At 37.4% G+C, this 20,904-nt stretch overlaps 1 protein-coding gene across 1 annotated transcript in view; it reads right to left on the bottom strand.

Moving 5' to 3' along the window:
- PUDP (pseudouridine 5'-phosphatase) overlaps nt 1-20,904 on the bottom strand; it is a 73,667-nt gene that overhangs the window by 45,227 nt on the left and 7,536 nt on the right. Inside the window, exon 2 of the mRNA XM_065677504.1 lies at nt 1,307-1,525. Coding sequence (XP_065533576.1) covers nt 1,307-1,525 — 219 coding nt within the window. The remainder of the gene's footprint in view (nt 1-1,306; nt 1,526-20,904) is intronic.

Below are 20,904 nucleotides of genomic sequence, written 5' to 3'. Positions count from 1 at the left end.
TCCTTACATTTCAACCAGTCTGTTCATCTGGCATTTTCTAAAACCAGACTAGGTTTTGTTTGTTTGTTTTGCAAAAGATATAGCTGCAAAGCTAGTCCCAGAAGTTTGAAACAAAAAAAGTAAAACACATCCCTCACATCTGTCTTGTTTTCCCAGGCGTACAATTTTAAGTGGATCTGTAAGTGAGAAAGCTGCAATTTGAAAAATCTTGCATATAAGAGAGATAATTAAGTTGGCTGCACAAAATACTCAAGTTTTTAAATTGCCTAAAAAATTTTACACATTTTTGCTATTTATTAATTCCTAACACATCATGTATTTTTAACTTTCATCCCCTTAATGCATTATGAAACCAGGCATAAAAAAAATCTAAAAATTAAATCATTAAGGTGATGTAGAGATTGTCAGAACAAACAGGCACACATTCAAAAAGTTATAAGATAGACTTGTTATAGTGACATATAGCTATTTCACGTCTAATACTTTTTTTTATTCCTCCCCCTCTCCTAACTCCTCTTTTTTTTTTTTCTTCAAAAATTATTGACATTTGCTCCAGGAAGCTTAACACTGTACAAAAAGTTAACAGCAATCATACCTTTAGGTATTGCTTGTTTTGGATGGCTTTTTCTCTAAGCATTTCAGATGTAAATGTAATGCATTAATGTATGAGTTCACACCACAGATAAGATTCATCCTTTTGCTTATCTTGAGGTACCCTGTTTAACTGACTCATTTGAGCTCTCTACACTGGTTAATGGCATGTATCTTCAGAGGTGATGAAATTTACCTGCCTTAGGATAACCTGAGAAACCTTCCCTCTCCGTTCACACACAGCTGGCTCAGACACCATGCTTAAATTTCAGTGTTCAGGTTAGGCAAGATTAATCTCAGCTGAAAGAACCCACGGGCTCATATATTTGCCTGCACATTTAAAAGTGTATTTGTACTTCTCTCATAGCCAGAGAAAACTAACTTTCTGAATTAAACAGTTGCCAACAACAATTATAAAGAATGACTCGTTTAAAAAACAGATTCATGCACATTTACCTTTTTTCTTCTTTTAAAACATACAGAAAAAAATGCTGTTCTCTAAGTAAACAAGAAAAAAATCAGTACCCTTTAACAGGTAAAATATCTCTTTAGCAGGTAAATAACAGGTAGATTTGAGTAAAATTTGCTGAAGCAAGAGTGATGTAACTGAATCTGTACGTGAAACTGGTTTTTAGAAGGCAGATTAAAAATTTCTACCTCAGTTAGCATTTATGTAATTGTATAAACAACATATAAACGTTGAAAAGAAACATACCTGGCATCAATTCAGCAGTATGGAAGATCTTCTCCTGCTTAATTTTACTTTCATGTAATAACTCCTCTTTGGTTAGTGGAAGATCTAGAACATCTAGAATAATCTCCGCCGCTTCTGTGCTTTTTTTCCCCATGACCAAGGATTTCACATCCCAGGTATAGGACTTTCCAAAACTCCCACAGATCTCTTCGAACACTACTGAATAGAGACGCTCAGTATCTGCCAAAAAAACAACCAAACAAAAAACAAACCCCAAGAGATTAAAAGCATGCACAGCCAGCTGAGCAGTCAGTCTTACAAGGAGGCTCACATAAATGGTCACAATAAACAGCCAGGAGTCAGAGGGCCTAACAAAGTGGACAGAACTGCCTCCCTTTATTTGCAGAGGGGAGGTCAGACTTCTAAGATCACCTCAGAGGCACCTAGGATTATCAAGCTGTCACTTCTGCATTAAGAACAGGTTACAAAGGGTCAGAGCAAAGAACTATCTGGACCTGCTCTTTCACCACCTTTCTTTACTGTACACATTATCAGCAGTGTCTCAATTAAAATACTCTGTTCTTTGCATGAGAAATAATAGAAGGGAAGGAAATCTGGTACTTGGCGGATGTCATTATGTTTTTTCATGTAAATTAAAAACAAAAAAGATTTAATTATTCAAGAGTATCTTTGACTGGAAGCTTCAGAGTGCCTTCAAAGACACTACAGTCATTTTTATAGTCCTGCTGGCACCTCTGCATTTACATGTGAATACCCAAGCAGAACACACCCACTTGTATTTCCAGGGGGTATCTCACAAGACAAAAATTCAGGTTGAATTTTGCCTGTGAAACTATCATCTTTTATGTCAAAGGTGATTTTAGTTTTCAAACTGTTTTCTTTTTTTTTTTTTTTACACAATCTTTCCTGTCTTTAAAAAAGAAGGTCAATAAGGTTTATTTAACACTAAAACAGAGAATAAAATTCCTTTCAACTCTTGGCTTCATCAAAGATCTTGAACAGTGGCTTTTCTACCTGTTTATCCTTTCAAGTAGTTTCCTCTGAAACTTCAGCTACTGCTGTTAACCATGCTTAATTTATTTCTCATGCATGTCTTTGCCTTCTGTATCTCTAAAGTTATGTTTATTATTATCATTTTAGCAATGAAAGGCACAATCAAGGAAAGAAAGTAGCTGCTCTTATGAGATTTATTTAGAGCAATTAGGGACTTCACTTATCAACATGTCCTTTGCCATGTAAAAATATTTTTCATAGGGGTAATAATGCAAACATTGCCTCACTTGCTGAATACATAAAAGGTATACAATAGAGTTTAAACCTCAACATATATACTATGAAGACAACTGAAAAAAGAAGAGCAGATCCCATGACTACAATATATGCAAATATCTTCCCTGCAGTCTGACAAATGCTTACTGCTTAACCACAGTAATCTGCTTGTCCTGCGATCAGCAGATGATTCTGACGTGAAATCAAATGGGAAACATAGGGGCCGTTTTCCATCATCATACCTACCATCATGTGAGCACATACCAGTGCAGAAGACACACTCTGCTGCCTGCCAGAACACTCTTTTCCATGTTCCCCTTCAGTAACTAGAAGGGACATTGAGCCAAATGATGATCTAAGGGCCCAACGTGCTTGTCTGGAAGGCTTAACAGGGTAGCTAGCATATGTTTCTCAAAACCCTCTTAGCTTAAAAATGAAAGGAAAAGTAATAGCATCTCTAGTATTCCTTGCAAATGCTTCTAAAACAACGCTTACTGAAAGAGTCATCTTGGAGACCCCTAAACACACAGGAAAGCTATCACAGCAGAAACACAAGCAACTGAGATTCGAAAGGTCTTAAGCTGGGTACACCAGGAAGGGAAAAAATAAACAAGCAAATACTCCAGTTTGCTTGATACCGCCAGGTGGTAGTCTCTGTGAGCTGAAGAGGCAAATTAAGAATACACTGTTTAAAATTTCACAGTTATCTTTTTTTTTTTCCCCTGATACACTCATTTTTCTTCTGTATGTCAGGCTCACAAGGTGAAGGACATAACATTCTTACTCTAAGTTTAAAATTGAAACAGAAAATTAATCCTCATTTTATTGAGTAAAACATAGCAAGCTGCGCAGAAACAAAAGAGAGAATCAAAGAGTATAATTGTAGAACATTAAAATTTTCCTATAGGTGTCTATGATAATTCCATGTTAATCTGTTTGAAAGACTCATCTGTATAGCTAAAGATACTCAATTTAACAGCCTCCTGCATTTTAAGTAACACATACCAGACTTGTGAACAAACTTTTCTTTCCTTCTTAAAGAAATGCTTAACCATGTCCAGATTGCGGACCTAAGTTCAGTTCTGGTGTCCTCAACATAAAAAGGACGTGGAACTGTTGGAACAAGTGCAGAGGAGGGCCACGAGGATGATCAGGGGTCTGGAGCACCTCCCGTATGAAGATAGGCTGAGAAAGTTGGAGCTATTCAGCCTGGAGAAGAGAAGGCTGCGTGGAGACCTCATAGCAGCCTTCCAGTATCTGACGGGGTCCTATAAGGATGCTGGGGAGGGACTCTTCATCAGGGACTGTAGTGATAGGACAAAGCGTAACGGGTTAAAACTTGAACAGGGGAAGTTTAGATTGGATATAAGGAGGAAGTTCTTTACTGTAAGGGTGGTGAGGCACTGGAATGGGTTGCCCAGGGAGGTTGTGAGTGCTCCATCCCTGGCAGTGTTTAAGGCCAGGTTGGATGATAAACTATTTTGTGATTCTATGGCTCTATCCTATTCATACTGAGTTACAACTTAGTTTTCACAATGCTGAGAAAAAAAACCCAATCCAAACAACAAACAAACAACAGGTAAAACAAACAAAGCCCAACTAAACTGGTCAACACACCATAACTGATCACTGCCTACATTTAATTCAAGTGTATGTTAGTCTCACATACTACTCTAGTATTTAAAGCAACATAAATACTTAAACAAGCAGGATGTCAGAAAGCCTTCTTTCCTTCCCTCTCCTTATTAATTATCCATTAAAGGAACTGGCTTACAAAACATCCAACTTTTCTTTCAAAGCGAGCACTTTCACTCTGCCTGAAGTCGTATCATTTGGACTCTAGATACCGACATGACTGCAATGAAAATTACGATTATCTCAAGATTCATGACCTCTTGTAAGATTCTACATGTTTGTAATTCTTGAGGAAAGAGGGGGAAAAAAAAATATTTTAATTCTCATGATTGGATGACAAAAGCATAGATATGGACATTTTACTTCCTCAAATAGACACGTTTCACTACAGTGAATGGATAAAAACTGAAAACTGAGCGTGGGGGATAATTCAAATATTCAAATAGTACACAAACACACACAGACCTGAAAATCTCCAATTGGAATCTGGGACTCCTAGTGCTAAAAAAGGAGCATTTCCTACATACTTGATAAGGACATATGTTCCTTTTGACTGAAGAAGAAGGAAAACGTGTATGTCCCCCTTATGATAAGACAGCAGTAAATGAATATTAAATAATGATACAAATTCAAGACTTATTATTCCCATTGAAATAGAGAAATCTAAAAAAAAGTGCTTAACAAATACAAGGTAGGCTAGCTTTTTGCCATTGTAACAAGAAATAAAACACACCTGATTGATCAGAAGTTAACTGGAGCAACAAATTGCAATTTCAAACTACTATAAACCTGCAATACAAAAAAATTAATGCACACATGTAAACATAACACACCAATGAAAGGAAACAAGCAAGAGGAATTAGAAGTTCAAATCAAGCACATAATTATAGGCACCTACTGGTATCTTAGACACCCTAGTATGTCCAAGATACTCACATACAGCTGATATTAAAAACAGTAATAGGGGCAAGAATTACACCTTACTGTACAAGCAGCCGGATGCCCTACTGCATCCCAAGTGGTAATAAACACATACATTTCAGGAAGCGAATCCAGCCCTAGCTGCTAGCCCCAGTCAGGAATACAAGCTGAGAACACAACAGGACACATACCCGGCAGTGGCCTGTTCTAACAAGGAAGGAAGAGCAAGACTTTTTAGCTCCTGAAATTTGCAGTAAATGTATAACCTCAGCTTTATTCTCTTCTGCCTTTTAAAATATTCTTCATCTTTCTAGCTCTAGGCCCTTGATGTATCTTTCACATGGATATAATCAGCACAACATACTGTCCATCCACTCACTACATTTCATTGGGAATGAGTAATATTTATTCCTTAGCCACATATCATCTTCTAGTCATTTTTATAGCAACCCTTCTTCTATATAAAAAGCACAGTCAACTCCACTAGTGCTGTTTACAGTGTGCAAAAGCCAGCCACAATAAATACAAATAAAGTGACAAGAATGACAGAGGCGCTGGATTACTCAGTTTGTGATCTGGCACAAAAATATGCTGACGTATATTCAGAAAAACCTAAAGGTCACTTGGCATCAGACCACAGTGCATAACTGGAGTGTATGATCTGCTCAGATCACTGTGGAGTCAGAATTAATGTGCAGATCTACCTAGGTTGGGAGTACAGCAAGCATCAAGGTAGCATCTAAACTTCAGCTTTATCAATCACTTACTTACATATGAAGACATCTTAAAACAGAAGATTATGATTCATGAATATGGAAGTTGATTTTTTTGAGATCTAAATTTATTAAAATTATGTATTTATTAAAGTCCTGAATTTATTAAAATTATGTTATTGTAATTCTAAAATAGTTAATTAAGAAGATGGGATTAGTAGGCATGAAAGCTCATCTTAGCTATAGCTCATCTGAATCATTAGTTCTGAGTTCTTCTTTGAATAATGCACCTCATCTTTGCATGAAGTGTTCCAAAGGAAATATACCTCTGATTTATCCTTCTGTTAGGAATCTAAACAGAACTGTAATTGTGTACATTCAATATAATCCAGTAAGTCAAAATAAGATCCTGGACACCTAAGATCTTTATTTTGATAAGGACAGAGAAATGGGTAAAGGGAAGAATTTTACTTAAAGCAATAGCTTTCTTGTGTCCATAACTGTAAGGCAGATTTCTGTCCATGTGTAAAACAGAACCATCTTCAGTAATCACTTTAGCCAAATTCAGACACAATTAGTCATTTTCACCAAGATTTTAGCCCAAGATTTGAGACAATCTTACTAGAGTTTGTCACCATCAATACTGACTGAACACACAGATGACTATGATTTTGCTTTCCTATCAGTCTTTCATAATATTCCTTAATCTCTTTAGGATATGCAGTAATGTAAGATGCCATACTGTCCTGGGTTCAGCAGTAGCAGTCATTTTTCTCCTTCTTAGTAGCTAGTGCAGTGCTGTTTGTTTTTTACTGAAATGCTTATTTGGGGTACAGGAGATAAATATAATTATAAACCAGAATTTGGTTTATAATTGGAAATGAAATTTTGCTTTTGTTTTTGCTACTCAATAGTGGCATTTAGCACAGTATAAAGTGTTAACTTGCAAACAGATCTACGCAAATGTTGAAAAGGTGGGGGCAATCAACATTCCACAAAGTACTGGACGCTTCCTCTACTCATGGAATTATAGTAATCATAATCACATTTTCAATTTTTCTCATTTCCAGATTTAAATGTAATACATGCCTTTGTGTGTTTATTCGTCCATTATATCAATCAGTGTCAAAGAGCAAAGGATTTAAACAGCAGTGACAAAACCACAGTGACAGTGATTTCCCATCAGAAAGACTAACTTTGTCAAGTCCTGTGTATCCCATGTAGAACTCAGTCAGTGGTCCTCATGCTCACCTACTTCAGCATCGGCAAAATCATGAACTCACAGTTCTCATCCCTCTCTCTCCAGCATACAAAAGCCATGGCTGATCAGCTCTACCACTTGTGTCGTCTGCGAGACTGAGGAGTATAACAAATGCTGAAGCACTGCATGCAAGCCAGGGACGGATGTCACAGTAAGTCTAGAGATCTGTTACCAAGCCTGCCACTCTACCACCCCTGTTCCCACAGGCAGTACATGCTCTTTGCTTGTTCGATTACACAAATGAACCAATTCTTGAAATATCTATACAACTAAGGATATGAGTATCAAACAGTGACACATTCACCACATTTCCACATGGCCTATCACAAAGTTTAGGAAACAGCGCTGCCAAAATAAAACCTACATAACTATTCAGAAATTTTTAAGATCTGCTAGCGATTTTGGTAAGCTGAGAAGAGTGGGAAACCAACAGCTTCTGAAAAGCAAACTTAGAATAGAACAAGGAACATCCTCTCAACCCAAAGAATAAACTAAGGTATTACTATCCACTGCTTAACAATTGCAGCTCTGTATAAAAAAAAAAAAAAAAAAAGAAGGAAATACATTATGACAAACCACTGAAACATAAAAATACAACAGTGTTATAAAAACCAGTTGCTGAGGGAGTTCTAGACTATACCACCGAATAAAGCATGGTGCATTCTTTTTCTGTCCTTACTATTCCTTTCAGAGACTTTCCCCTTGTGATAGCAGCAGCCAAGCAAGACAGACAAAACCAGTACAAGAAATGCAAAAGATTACCAACTATATGACTGTCACTGGAACAGGTCTGAGATGGCAAAAAATAGTTTAAATCACCCAAAAGCACTGAAGAATTATAGCTGAAGGCTCCTGAGGTAACAAAATGACCAGAAAAAAAGGAAAGGAGAATTTGAAAATATTTTTTAATAAACAATCTTTAGTAGACAACTAGGAATTTGTGGCAAAAGGTCAGTCTTCTAGTTCCCTCCCAACACCCTTCCATTCACACCTTCACACTGTGAAAACTAGTTTAAAAATGCATGAGTACAGTTACCTATTATGGCTAGGAGGGGAAAAAAAAAAAAAAAATCAGTTTAACAGGTGACCTCAAAATCACTTACAGCAGCTTAGCAAGTGTGGGGATGAGGAAGGCAGGCAGCAAAAATCACTTTCTGCACAATAGCCTAAGTGTTCGAGCACTAGTCCAGCCTTTCAATCTACCCTTTAAGGGCCTGAGCCCACTTCCCAAACATTCCATGAGATTTTTTTTATGCTAGTTATATAAATATACACACAGACATACCATTTATATGCTTGTATATACGTATATAAAGCATATAAATATGTATTTTTATAGATGTATATACCTTGTATATAGTATTGTGTTTTAAAGGCAAAAGGCTGTCTTTTAAAGAATAAACAGAATAAAACTCAGATGAGTGCTAGCCCGTGAATACAAACTAACCTGAAGCCTGTTAACCTAAAGCTCATTAAAGGGAGATTGGCTCAAACCCCTTATCAGAGAAGGCACCCTGAGGAGATAAAGAACAGGAATGTCCTATTCTTTGTTGTAGTATTCACCCCATTTCTTCCAAATGAACTTGCTTATAAAAAAAACCAACGACCTAAATCCAAAGTTATCACCCTACAAAGACACCCACTTCAGTCACTGTCACAGGAGGAAAAAAAAAAAAAAAAAAAAGCACTGCTTTTATGCATGCTCAACCAAAATATTTGAGACATGTCTAAATTTCAAGGCATGCAGTGCTGATGTACCCAACCAGGCAGACTGAACCTAAATGAAGTCTGCCCCAGTAAATCAAAAGAAATGCTGCTGCAGTATTCATGTCTTGTACCTTTCAACAGATCTACTCTCATAAACAGTACCACTTAAGCTCACCCTATTGTTACCTAGAACTTAAATGAAGGTAAAGCCTCTATTAAAATAAACAGCAAGCACCAAATCATAAGCTAGTTATAAAGAGCAGGTTATTCAGTAAACCATTTTATGTGATTGATAAATCATAAATTCCAATGATAAATGAAAAAAAAAAAAAAAAGAACACATCACCTACTCTGTAATTGCTAAAAATTAAAATTACTGCTTCAAATTTGAGTAATGATTTGCAAATCATTATATTTTTGATTAGCACTTAGAAAAATTCACTGAAATGATCCATTATTCATTTTAGTAGGGAGCAGGTAGAAATCTGTTATGGAGCTTTAATTTTTGCTAATCATTTTTTCTGTTGTACTAGAATATTAACATAAGTACACTCCCAAGACATAAGAGTATGCTACATGATGATTACTTCACCAAGTCCAGAGAAGCACACTGCTACTGGCGGACTTGTTCGAAGTGCTGTCAATCTGTTTGCCCTTCTCTGATATGAGACTTCCTGCCATGAATTCCAGTTATTGCTAACAGCTTAAAAAGAAAGTAAACTTGGCGCTCCAAAAGTAATAGCTGCATAGAACTGTTCCCAAATGAGTATCACCTATTTTCCCCTCTGGGCTTATATTACTGTGAGAACTCTTTAATGGCAGCTAGAGGAAGCCAATTTCTTATTTTATATGCACAGAAATATTTTACTTCTATGGGGAAGGGAAGAAGCTTCTCAACAAATTCAAAAGGATCTTAGTTTACATTAATACATCAGGCGTATCTTAATGCTATCTTGTATTCACATATGCACCTTATCCTTCTTTTTAATGTGTCAGGGAAGAAACAGTTCACAAATAAACCATGCAAACACTCTTCTGATGTGGAGATGTAAACAAATACTCCACCACCAATACAAAATAGCACACGAAAAAGTAAAGAAAAACTCATATTTCAATTTCAGAGCATGAGGGAATCCATCTTTCTACTATATATGACTTAACTCAAAACATTCTAAAACTGTACTTATTAAATATCAACTTTGCAACAGCATCTCACTAGTTTAAAAATAGAAAAGTTGTTTATTCACCGAAACTGCTCGACACACTTTGTTAGACATTCACGCAGGCCCTTAACCATTAAAAACAGACCTATGCAAATACGGTGCCTACACAATCCTGCTTGTTGGGCTTATATTACAAACATAAGGCTAACAGACACAGCTTCTTAGTATGTGTACCACAAGGCCCAAGTCAGGTAACAGTTATACTGTCATTAGCACACAAGCTACTGTAACAAGGCAACAGCATTATACAAGGAATGTTCTCATCCAAAGGAACAATTAATAGCACATTCACAAGTTAGTCCTTCACCAAGGGGTTATTTCTTTTTTTTTTGATATATTGCTGACAACTCATAGCAGCAGTTCACTGACCTGAGGAATGCAAAACAATGCTTGAAAAGTTGTTTTGAAATGAGATGTTTCAAGGCACTTGGAAAGAAGTATCGCAAGGCAGATGAAACCAAAAGGGTCACTATATAATCCCAGTCAGCTAAAGAATAACCAAATACATATTCTTAGTAAGTTCGTGGTAGGTTGGTCCTGGCTGAACACCAGGTGCCCACTAAAGCTGCTCTATCACACCCCTCTTAAGCTCCTGGGTTGAAATAAGGGCAGGGAAAGATCACTCACAAATTGCCATCACGGGCAAAAAAGAGTCAACTTGTGGAAATTCATTTATTACCAATCAAATCAGCGTAGCATAATGAGAAATAAATACTAAATCTTAAAACACCTTCTTCCCACCCCTCCCTTCTTCCCAGGTTTCAATCTACTTCCGAATTCTCTACTTCACACCAACAGGACAGTGTGATGAGGGTTGTGGTCAGTTTATTCCACATTGTCTCTGACACTCTTTCCTCCTCACAGGGAGGACTCCTCATATTCTTTCCCTGCTCCAGTGTGGGGTCCCTCCCATAGCAGACAGTCCTCCATGAACTTCTCTAGCATGAGTCCTTCACACAGTTCATGAACTGGTGCAGCATGGGTCCCTCCCATGGGGTGCAGTCCTTCAGGGACAGACTGCTCCAGCATGGGGTCCTTCCATGGGTGCAGCCCTTCAGGAACAGACTGCTCGAGCGTGGATCACCCACAGCTCACAAGTTCCGCAGCAAACCTGCCCCAGCGAGGGCTCCTCTCTCCATGCGGCCACAGGTCCTGCCAGGAGCCTGCTCCAGCATGGGCTTCCCATGGGGTCACAGCCTCCATCCAGCATCCCCCTGCTGGCACGAGGTCCTCCATGGGCTGCAGGTGGAGATTTGTTCCACTGCGGACCTCCATGGGCTCCAGGGGCACAGCCTGCCTCACCATGGTCAGCACCACAGGCTGTAGGGTAATCTCTTCTGGAGACTGAAGCACCTCCTCTCCTTCTTCTGCACTGACCTTGGTGTCTGCAGGGCTGTTGTTTTCACATATTCTCACTCCCCTCTCTAGTAGTTGCTATTGTGCATAGGGTTTTTTCTGCCCTTCTTAAATATCTTACGACCAAGTCATTATCAGCGTTCCTGATGGGCTCAGCCTTGGCCAGTGGGTCTGCCTTTGAGCAGGCTGGTCTTGGCTCTCTTGGACACGGTGGAAGCTTCCAGCAGCTTCTTTCTCACAGAAGCCACATCTGCAGCAACTTCCCCCCCACCCCCAAACCTGGCTATGCAAACCCAATACAAAGATAGGCTTTCTCCAGGAAGAGCTCTAGATGACCTTCCCTGAATAGACTTGCCAGAGCTGCTCTTTTTTAACCCACAACCTAAAGTAGCAACAGTAGCAAAAAGAACAGTCAAGATGGAGGGAAAAAAAAAGGCAGAAAACTTTACTCCTCCCTCAAAAAAACCTCCAACAAAATGAGACCAACGATAAAATACTCTTCAGCACACCACAGTTCTCTTCTAATATCAAATTCCTTATTCTCAAAAAGTTTTTGCTTGCCCAGGAGACTCTCTTTCTCTCTCTATATATATACATATATATATATATATATATATGTGAATACTTACGTGAGTTGCAAATTCAAGTTGTTTGACTTTCAGTGTTACATTTTTCTAAATCACTTTCTGTAATACTGTCCAAAAAGTCAGCTTCTTCAACAGTGGAAACATTACAGAAGACAGAGTGACTTTAATAGAAAAGAAAGCCATTATTTTTCAAGTGTGGCCTTAGACTATGTTCTAAACTTAATTGCAGCAATGTGTCAGACATGCTACCACAAAGGAAGAGTAAAGAACTACAGATTAATAAAGCTAACCCCTTCCTCCCACTCAAGAGTGTCTAAAATTTTTGAAGTAAATCTGCTGATGGAGTAATTTCTCTGTGGTGCTAACACTAAGAGGAGAAAACCTAACATAATTGATGCACTTGATTTTCCAAGAGGACATTTTATCATGGCTGGCCATCTATATCGAGAGGAAAATGTCAGAAATACTCCAAAACCTAATCACAGTGTCTCTTTAATAGCTCTATGCCGAAAACCTAATCCTAACTAGAACCTAAAATACAAAAAAGAATCAGACTTTTGAGATTCATGAGGCAAGTGTGATAGAGCGAAAAGGAAATCATGGTTTATGAGCTGCAATCACTGTTTGAAAACTGTAGATGAAACCCCAAAACCATGGTACAGATATCAACTGAAGGGACTTCCAACATCGCGTTAAGTGTGGACTTCCACGTGGCCCAGCCACAGGCTTCTCTGAAGTTGCATGACCTCAGCCCTCACCTCCCACATGGGGCTGAGGATCAGAGTAGAGGGCTGTCCTCACAGAGCACTGAAAAACCTCACATGGTGACAGTGAGAGCTGTCTTTCCTCCAGACTTAGGCTGGAAGCAGGTCCTAACGAACTCATAGGTCAAACAGCTCACAGCTAGGAGGAGCAAGACCACTCGAAGTTAGTGGACTGTCACAACTGAGTGTACATGAGCTCCTTTTGTTTCCTAACACCTTCGGCAAAGCACAGAACTACTGGAAGACTGCAGTTTAGTTTAGACTATAATCACCTTGCTTGTAATTGGCACAATGAAATAAAACCTTATACTTGGCTACAGAAGCTTCTAACTTAGCATCATTGAGTCCACTGAGAGATAGTTACCTAAATAACAGAATGGTTTGAAAGGTTGAATGGTTGAAATGGTTGGAAAGGACCATCACCTAGTCCAACGCCACTGCCACAGGCAGGGACATCTTTCACTAGACCAGGTTGCTTAGAGCACCACTAATACACAATACTTTTATGGTTCTGAGCTGAAACATCAATAGCATGCCAGCACCTCAACAGCAGATGCTGTGCACGGAAGACACCTCATATGGGAAAAGAAACTTTTCCCATTCCCAGGAAATTAAGCCAGTCTGCTACTCAGCAACAGTCAGATTGTATCAGTATGAGACCTTTTTTGTTAAGGATCTCTAATAAAGCGACTTACAGAGTTCAGTATGCTATAACAATTGCTTAATATAATTCCTTTTACTTAATTAGCAAGTATTTACACAGTAATTTTCTGTCCTACTGCTGAACACTTTTCCCCCACATACATATGCGAATTTTTGCTGAAAATTTTTAGCCTCTCAGCAAATGTGATCTACCTAGTATTAACGGTATATACAATCACACTAGCATATTTTGAGTTAGGTTTCTGTTGTAAAAACTGTTCTACAAAGTTGTGTGATCTGCTCAAGATCTCTAACTCCCATCATACAAAGTCTCTACTTAATGCAGAAGATGCAGACTGATTAGGAAGCCTGAAAACCAAACACAAATATGAAGCATCAACTACAGTTCCTGTAAGACATGGAGAGGAGACACTTCAAAATTAAACATTTGATGTAAAATACCTGTGAAAGGGTTTCAAATCACCTCAGTTTGAAACCACCCTAAGGACCTCCATGTGAAAAAAAAAAAAAAAAAAGGCATCAATCTCTCTGCTGCACACAAAAATTATTTTATAAGTGTTACAGAGTACACTTAAAAATCTGGCACACATCAGGTACCAAGAGGTGGATGTACTGGACCCAGTCCCAACTTTCAAGTAAAATGTTTTAGCTTTGAAAGCTTTCCTAAGAGTGGCATTTCCTGGCAGAGAGCAGGTGACTGAGCACAGATTCACCTCATGTCATGTGCTTGGATCAAACTGACCTAGTAGTATTTTAGCACATTATGACAATTCTAAACTAGCATAAGGACTTCAAACATCAAAATTCACTTAACCTGAACTATAACTATGCCTTGTTTAAAATGGAAAAATAAAAAATGAAAACATTATAAAAAAAATAATTACAAAACAGTACCAAGAATGTTTTATAAAAACACATAAAACTTACCCACACTACAATTCTGGAAGAATACAGTGGTTACAAACAGGTTCAGACAGAGAATCTCACTAACATGCCAGTGAACCCAATTCACATGAGGACAAATAGCTAGAAGAAGACTCTCCGACAGCATTTAGTAACGTCATACTTTGAATTATCTCAAAGGAGAGAGGCTGAATCTAATTTTTCTAGAGAGTGGTTCTGGGCATAATGGAAATGTTACGTTATGACTCTGTTTCAAGTGTGACAGCTTAAGAGTTACATGAAATACCGCTGTGTAACCTACTAAATGAAACAAAAAAATAGGTGTTCAGAGACTCAAACACTGCAAGAAAATTTAGAACATCATTTCCTTCTTCCATAGAATTAATGTGCTAAAAATAAAAACACGTATTGGTAACCAAACTAGGAGTCATTCCAGTTTCACTCAATCTTTCTTCTATTCTACCTCAGTTCTGCCAGTCAAGGTCAAAGTTTACATCTTGAGACACAAGCAGCTTCACTCTCCTGCAAATGGAATTTAATAAGCTTGACACACAAGTTTGCTGGAGTGTCCTTAGTCCTACTGCAATAGTGTTTGCAAAAGACAGGCTGGTAAAACATATGCTCAATAATCATATAAGGAGATTTTTTGCTTTATTTCTGTATTAAAAATAGTGTGACCAGCAAGACTAGGGAAGTAATAATCCCCCCCCCCCGTATTTGACACTGGTGAGGTCACACCTCAAATATTCAAATACTGTCTGGGCCTTCACTACAAGAGAGATACCGAGTTGCTGGAGCGGGTTCAGAGAATGGCAGTGAAGCTGGTGAAGGTCCTGGAGCACATCTTATGAGGAAGGACGGAGGGAACTGAGGTTGTTTAGTCTGAAGAAGAGAAGGTGCAGTGGGGACCTTATCACTTTCTACCTGAAAGGAGGATGGAGAGAAGACGTGGCTGGTCTCTTTTCCCTAGCAGGCAGTGATAGGACAAGAGGTAACAACCTCAAGCTGTGCCAGGCAAGGTTTAGACTGGATATTAGGAAAAATTTCTTCACTGAAAGGGTGGGCAGGCATTGGAACAGGCTGACCAGGGAAGTGGTGGAATCACCACACCCGGAAGTGTTCAGAAAACACATCGATGAAGCCTTTAGTGACATGGTTTAGTGGCAGACTTGCCAGTCCTGGGATAAAAGTTGGAATTAATGAATTTAAAGATCCTTTCCAACCTTGTTGATTCTCTAATTCCTTCCCTCCATCCAAAAACTAAAGAAAACAATAAAAATCCAGTAGTCTTTCTATCTCTACTCAGAATTAGGGACAAATCTACTGAAATCAATTAAGTCATAATGGTACAAGCAAGAAACAATGAACCGCACAGCTTCTGAATACGTGCATTAGATAAGGTACACACTTCCAATTCCACAGTTACTAACCCAAAATCAGATTAAAAAAAGTAATTTCTTTGCTTCATAGCAACAACTTGCTAACACTCTACTTGTAAATGTGAAAATTGCTTTTGAAAGTGCATTGCAGGTGGCTTCACAGTTAGAAAGGGGTGAGAAGTTTAAGGAAATTAGGAAAAAAATCAGTCTGATTAACACTTAACAAGGTGTGGCAAAAAAATAACAGCTAGAAACAATTAATGTAAGCATTACTTATGCAACTATATATGGTAACTATGAAAACAATTATAAGCAGCTGTATTCAGCATTATCCAAACAGATCTGATGCACAAAATGCAGAATGAAGCAGAATGAAGCAGAAGTTACACCTGAATATGAAATAACTCTGAAAAAATTGCATTTGTAAGAGACACTCTTAAATACTATCTTCAACTATCGAACCTGACCCCATTCTGGTAATTTCCTTTTGTTTGGTCTGAACTCAAGCTTACAATCAGCAAAATAAAACGCATCTGCTTCATTTGCTGAATATACTAAACTGCACCACTGGAACTTGAATGACATTTAGACAAAGAGATGAAGTCCTACGGCTGTAACTTTTGGCCTATTATGTTTTGAAATTGTTAGAAGAACTAGCATATCCTAGGTGTATAGTTAAAGCTGCATATCCAGTTAAACAGCATAACTTAAGCGTTTGCTAAATGTAAGGAAAAAATAATTAAAAGGTTACAAGTTGCAATAATAATAAAACAGCTGGTCACCAAGGGCCCTTCTCCTCTAAAAAGAAGCAAATGCACCACAGGCTGCATCTTCCTAATAGCCTCTGGACAGTAGTTTTCAAAGACACTGAAAACTAAAAATGCAAATATGGTATTCCATCAACCACCTTTTTTTTTTTTTTTCTGTTGTCTGAAGAGCAAATCTAACTATTAATGTAAGAATCCAATTGCATGAAAAAATGCAATCAAAGAAAACAGAGCTGAACACTGTTGAACATGGTTACAGCCTACACTCTAAAATGTAAAGGGCAGCTTTAGCCACTGAGTTTGTCATAAGCAAAAAGGTTGGAGGCTTTTTCCTTGTGTTGGGTTGACACAGTTCATGGTGGTACTGCTAAAAGGCCGTTTGCCTGTCATCATTTCTGTTATGAACTTGTATTTTCTACAGCTTTAAAACTTTACTGGTAATCAAATAAACAAAATGAAATTATACAAGAATTAGAGCTATTTTCTTCAAGAAAGGGATTTCTTCTGATAGTACCCACTACCCTAATTATAGAACTTCAGAATTTTAACTCCCTCCCATGGAATGTTAGAGGAACTTAAGTAGCTGTTGAAGTGGAAATGGGAAGTATCTACAATATTAGTACTGAAGCCATTAATTGTCTCAAAGGCTCCATTATAGACAATTCAAGTGGGCAATACATTTTTCAAACTTAAGACTACCGCTGATTACAGTTATACAATACCTGTCTTTGTAAACTGTTTCACTGAATATTTAATTTATTCTTCTGGGCCTATATTATCAATAAAACACTTCAGAGCTTGGAGGAAAGGAGTAGGTAATGTTATTTAAACAGAACTGTAGTCACGGTAGAACACCTGTGTCAACTCCTACCAAAGGAAAGAGCAGTATCTGTAAGGTACACCTTATTACACTTCTGATATTGTACAACACTTACGGATTGGGCACCTTGTAAACACTCATGAATACAAATGTAATCTTTCTGAAAGATGTATTTCCATGCTGTGCTCACCTCTAAAGAAAGAATGGCATGACAGAACTAAGTTTTGGAGAAGATGCAGTGATAAGCACTATCAAATCAGTTGCCAAGTCGAGAAGACTCAGGTAAGATGAGGATTTCAGGACTTCCGTGAGAACAATTTCTACAAAAATAGGACCAAATCTCAGCTGGGCCTAAACTTAGAGAGTTGTTTGTTTGTTTTCAAAAGCAAGCCTATTTTTAATTTTAAAAAGAAGACTACTTTTAAGAAATAGCAGGAGAGAAGAAAGGTAAATGTAACTATGTAGGTAGGATCTAAACTAGAAAGAATGAATGGATACAAACAAAATATTTCTTATTGTAGCTCGTTTGAAATCTACTTAGGAATAATGTTAGAACATCAATTTAACGTAATTTCTTGTACATACAATTAGAATATAAAGCAGAGAACAGAAGCTCACGATTTCAATATGAAAGATAGTATGAAGAGAAATGTAAACTAAATATCTACTGAAGAGCACACAGAAGAAAAGTAGTATTCCACCTTCTTTTTCTTTATATATAAATACAGAGACTTTTAGGTCAAACAGGAATACTTGCTTTAGTTCCCTTGAAAGCTGCAATTGTAACAGAAGGAAGAAAATGAAAACATGAATCTATTCTATGTTGAATTACAGTATTAGAAAAGGGAATAGGTGAAGAGGGGGATAACTTCCATGCTTTTACTATAAATTTTAGAATATAGCTTTTCTTTTTCCCCTCAATAGAAACTTCTAAGAGCATACAGCCATTTCTCAATTAACCAGGGTAATGAGGAAAGAAAAACCATGCTAACAAACTATCCAATCATCTTGTATTATTCCCTGGGGAAAAAGCAAATTTGGGGTGTGGTTTTGGTTTGTTTTTTTTTTGCCGTCTGGGTTTTTTTTAAATCTAACCCTTAGAGCCTAGAGCTTCAATTTTACCTTGTTAATCTACAGTGTCTCCAAGTACACATGCTAATTACCTGCTCTCTGTGGCAATTTCCAAAAGAGGGAAGAGGAACAGTTCACTTCCTTTTTGAAAAAGGCAAAATCATGATAAACAGTAAAATATGCAAAGTCAATGGTGAGTCAAGCATTTTAAGAACCTACATTTTACAATACTGTACAATTTGCAAACAAGTGCCAAATAAGAAGTTTAAAGTTCTGGAAGACACAAAACCAGAATAGGAACACTACTTCTTGCTCTTTGTTTTTAGATGTCATCATTCATGGAAAATTAAGACATCCTAACTAAAAATGGGAAAAGGATAAATACCATAAAAATATGATCTACAACAATAATAACAATGCAAGTTATTAGGCAGTGGAGTAGCAATTAGATACACTACAGTACCTTAGTGGCCAAAATATATTAATTTTCCTGAGATATGTTCCCCATGAAACACTGTTTTTAATTTTTAAAGACTAGAAATTTATTGCACTGTGATATGCTCTTTGTGGCGCCATATCCCATGAGCCACAAAGCAAAGAACATTTTGCTAGTCCAATAATATTATAATGCTATAGAGAAGACTGAGTCCCAGCATAAAAAGATCAGCTATTTCACATGTTGTAATTTTTTGCAGTAATGGTCTTGTAGCATAATGATGACATTATCCAAAGTTATGTCACTTTATGGTCATGCCTTATTCTACTCTTTTGCCCTTAACAGACAGGTCAAAGTAGCTTTCTATACATATATTACAAAACAAACCAAAAATTCCTTAACATAAAACATTTTTTTCAGATGAAATTATCTCTCCATGTACTCATGCTCCACCTTAAACCCTACTTCAGATACTCTGATACTCTATAATCCCATTTATTTCATTAAACACAAAGTATCTTTCATTCCATTCTTATTCAAGTATTAGCGTAACTTTTTCCTCTTTCTTACAGAGATGTTCCTAAAAGAACAGTACCAGTGTCAACTCACAAAAGTCCCTGTCATGACTAGTCAAATAAGTAATCAAACAAGGGTCTATTAATTTGGATATTTATTTTGTGGCAGTTTACATTACACCCAAATGTACTGATTGAAGCAGAACACAATTTTAAAGATATCATGTTCAAAAATATTTCCTAACATCAGTGGGCAACTGCAGTAAGTACATAGTGACATTGTGGAAGAGAACCTGAGTGAACTAGTATAACAGACAATCAACGCCCAGGAGTGAACAAGAGGCCTGAGCCGCTCGAAAGCAAACGCATTCAGTTCAGCACCCACAAGCACTGAGCTGCTGCAAAGGACTGACATGTATCCACCTATCCTTTGGAGAGCAAAGGGCTGCTGGACCTATTACACCAGCTCAGAGAACATGTATTAATGAGCTGGGAGAAAGAGACACTGTATAATGTCTTACATACTGTACAATAACAAAGATCAGAAGTAAATTCCTATGTACGTTAGCTAGAATGACTGGGCTGACAAATAATAAACTGGGCTTTCCTTGCAGTTGTCTTGCATTATCCTGACAAACTGCACATGCCCAAAACTTGCACAAAATAACCACACACAGGCACAGCAGAGGCAAAAACTGAGGGGGAAAAAAAATAATGTATGGAGTGCAGATACATAACTGGTGTTCCAAGAAAAGCTTTCAAGAATTAAGAATAAATCTGTTACACTAGAGGCATGCAGTTTACTGGAAGTAAGACTTATTTGAGGACTTTAAAAAAAATACTTCATATACCCCAAAAGGGAAAGGAGGAAGAAAAGTAAGAATACATTTTTAAAAACCCAAACAACTAGTACAGAGAACGCCAGCAAAACCATACTTGGCAAAGAGCAGTGTCCACTCATATACAAGTTGTTTCAAATTACAGCATTAAGATATATTGCCAAACTAATATGGAAAATGGTATTTATTATAATAGGAATTAAAAATTAGCAAAAGCTGCACAAGAACAGAAAGCATAGAGGCAGTAAATCAACAGGTGTACAACCCTTCAAGAAGCAAAACATATAAAAAAAAGAAAAAAATAATTGTCAGATATCAAAAAAAGAGCCACAATAAACAGAGACAAGCATTCCTCACTGGTTATTGAAGGACAGGAAGCAAAAAGTGAGATAAATAAAACAGAATGGTTTTCTCTTAAGTACCAAGACAAATCTTGATACAGGTTGGCAGCACCTCAATGAACTTTGGGTCAGAACACTGACATTATTTATTAATATTTTAACTATTATTATTATTATTAAGGGGGAGGAAAAGTACAAATCAAGGAGTCTCTATCAGAACCATTGTAAGATACAAAAATTATCTTGGTTAAATACTTCTCAGTAGTCTTGCGACTACAAGAATCAATAGAGAGAGGAACAGAAACACATAAAAGAAGCAGCAACCATCACTAGCAGCCTCTACATCATGCAAAAGAAAATCAGTTGCCCATAATGAAAGCAGTAGATACCATATTGGAAGGGAGAAGATATTTAGCTTAATGGCTTTT

This window comes from Lathamus discolor, chromosome 4 (genome assembly GCF_037157495.1).
Source record: "Lathamus discolor isolate bLatDis1 chromosome 4, bLatDis1.hap1, whole genome shotgun sequence".
Lineage (NCBI taxonomy): Eukaryota > Metazoa > Chordata > Aves > Psittaciformes > Psittacidae > Lathamus > Lathamus discolor.
Note: the sequence above shows the minus strand (reverse complement) of the source record. Positions and strands in the feature narration are given on the sequence as shown.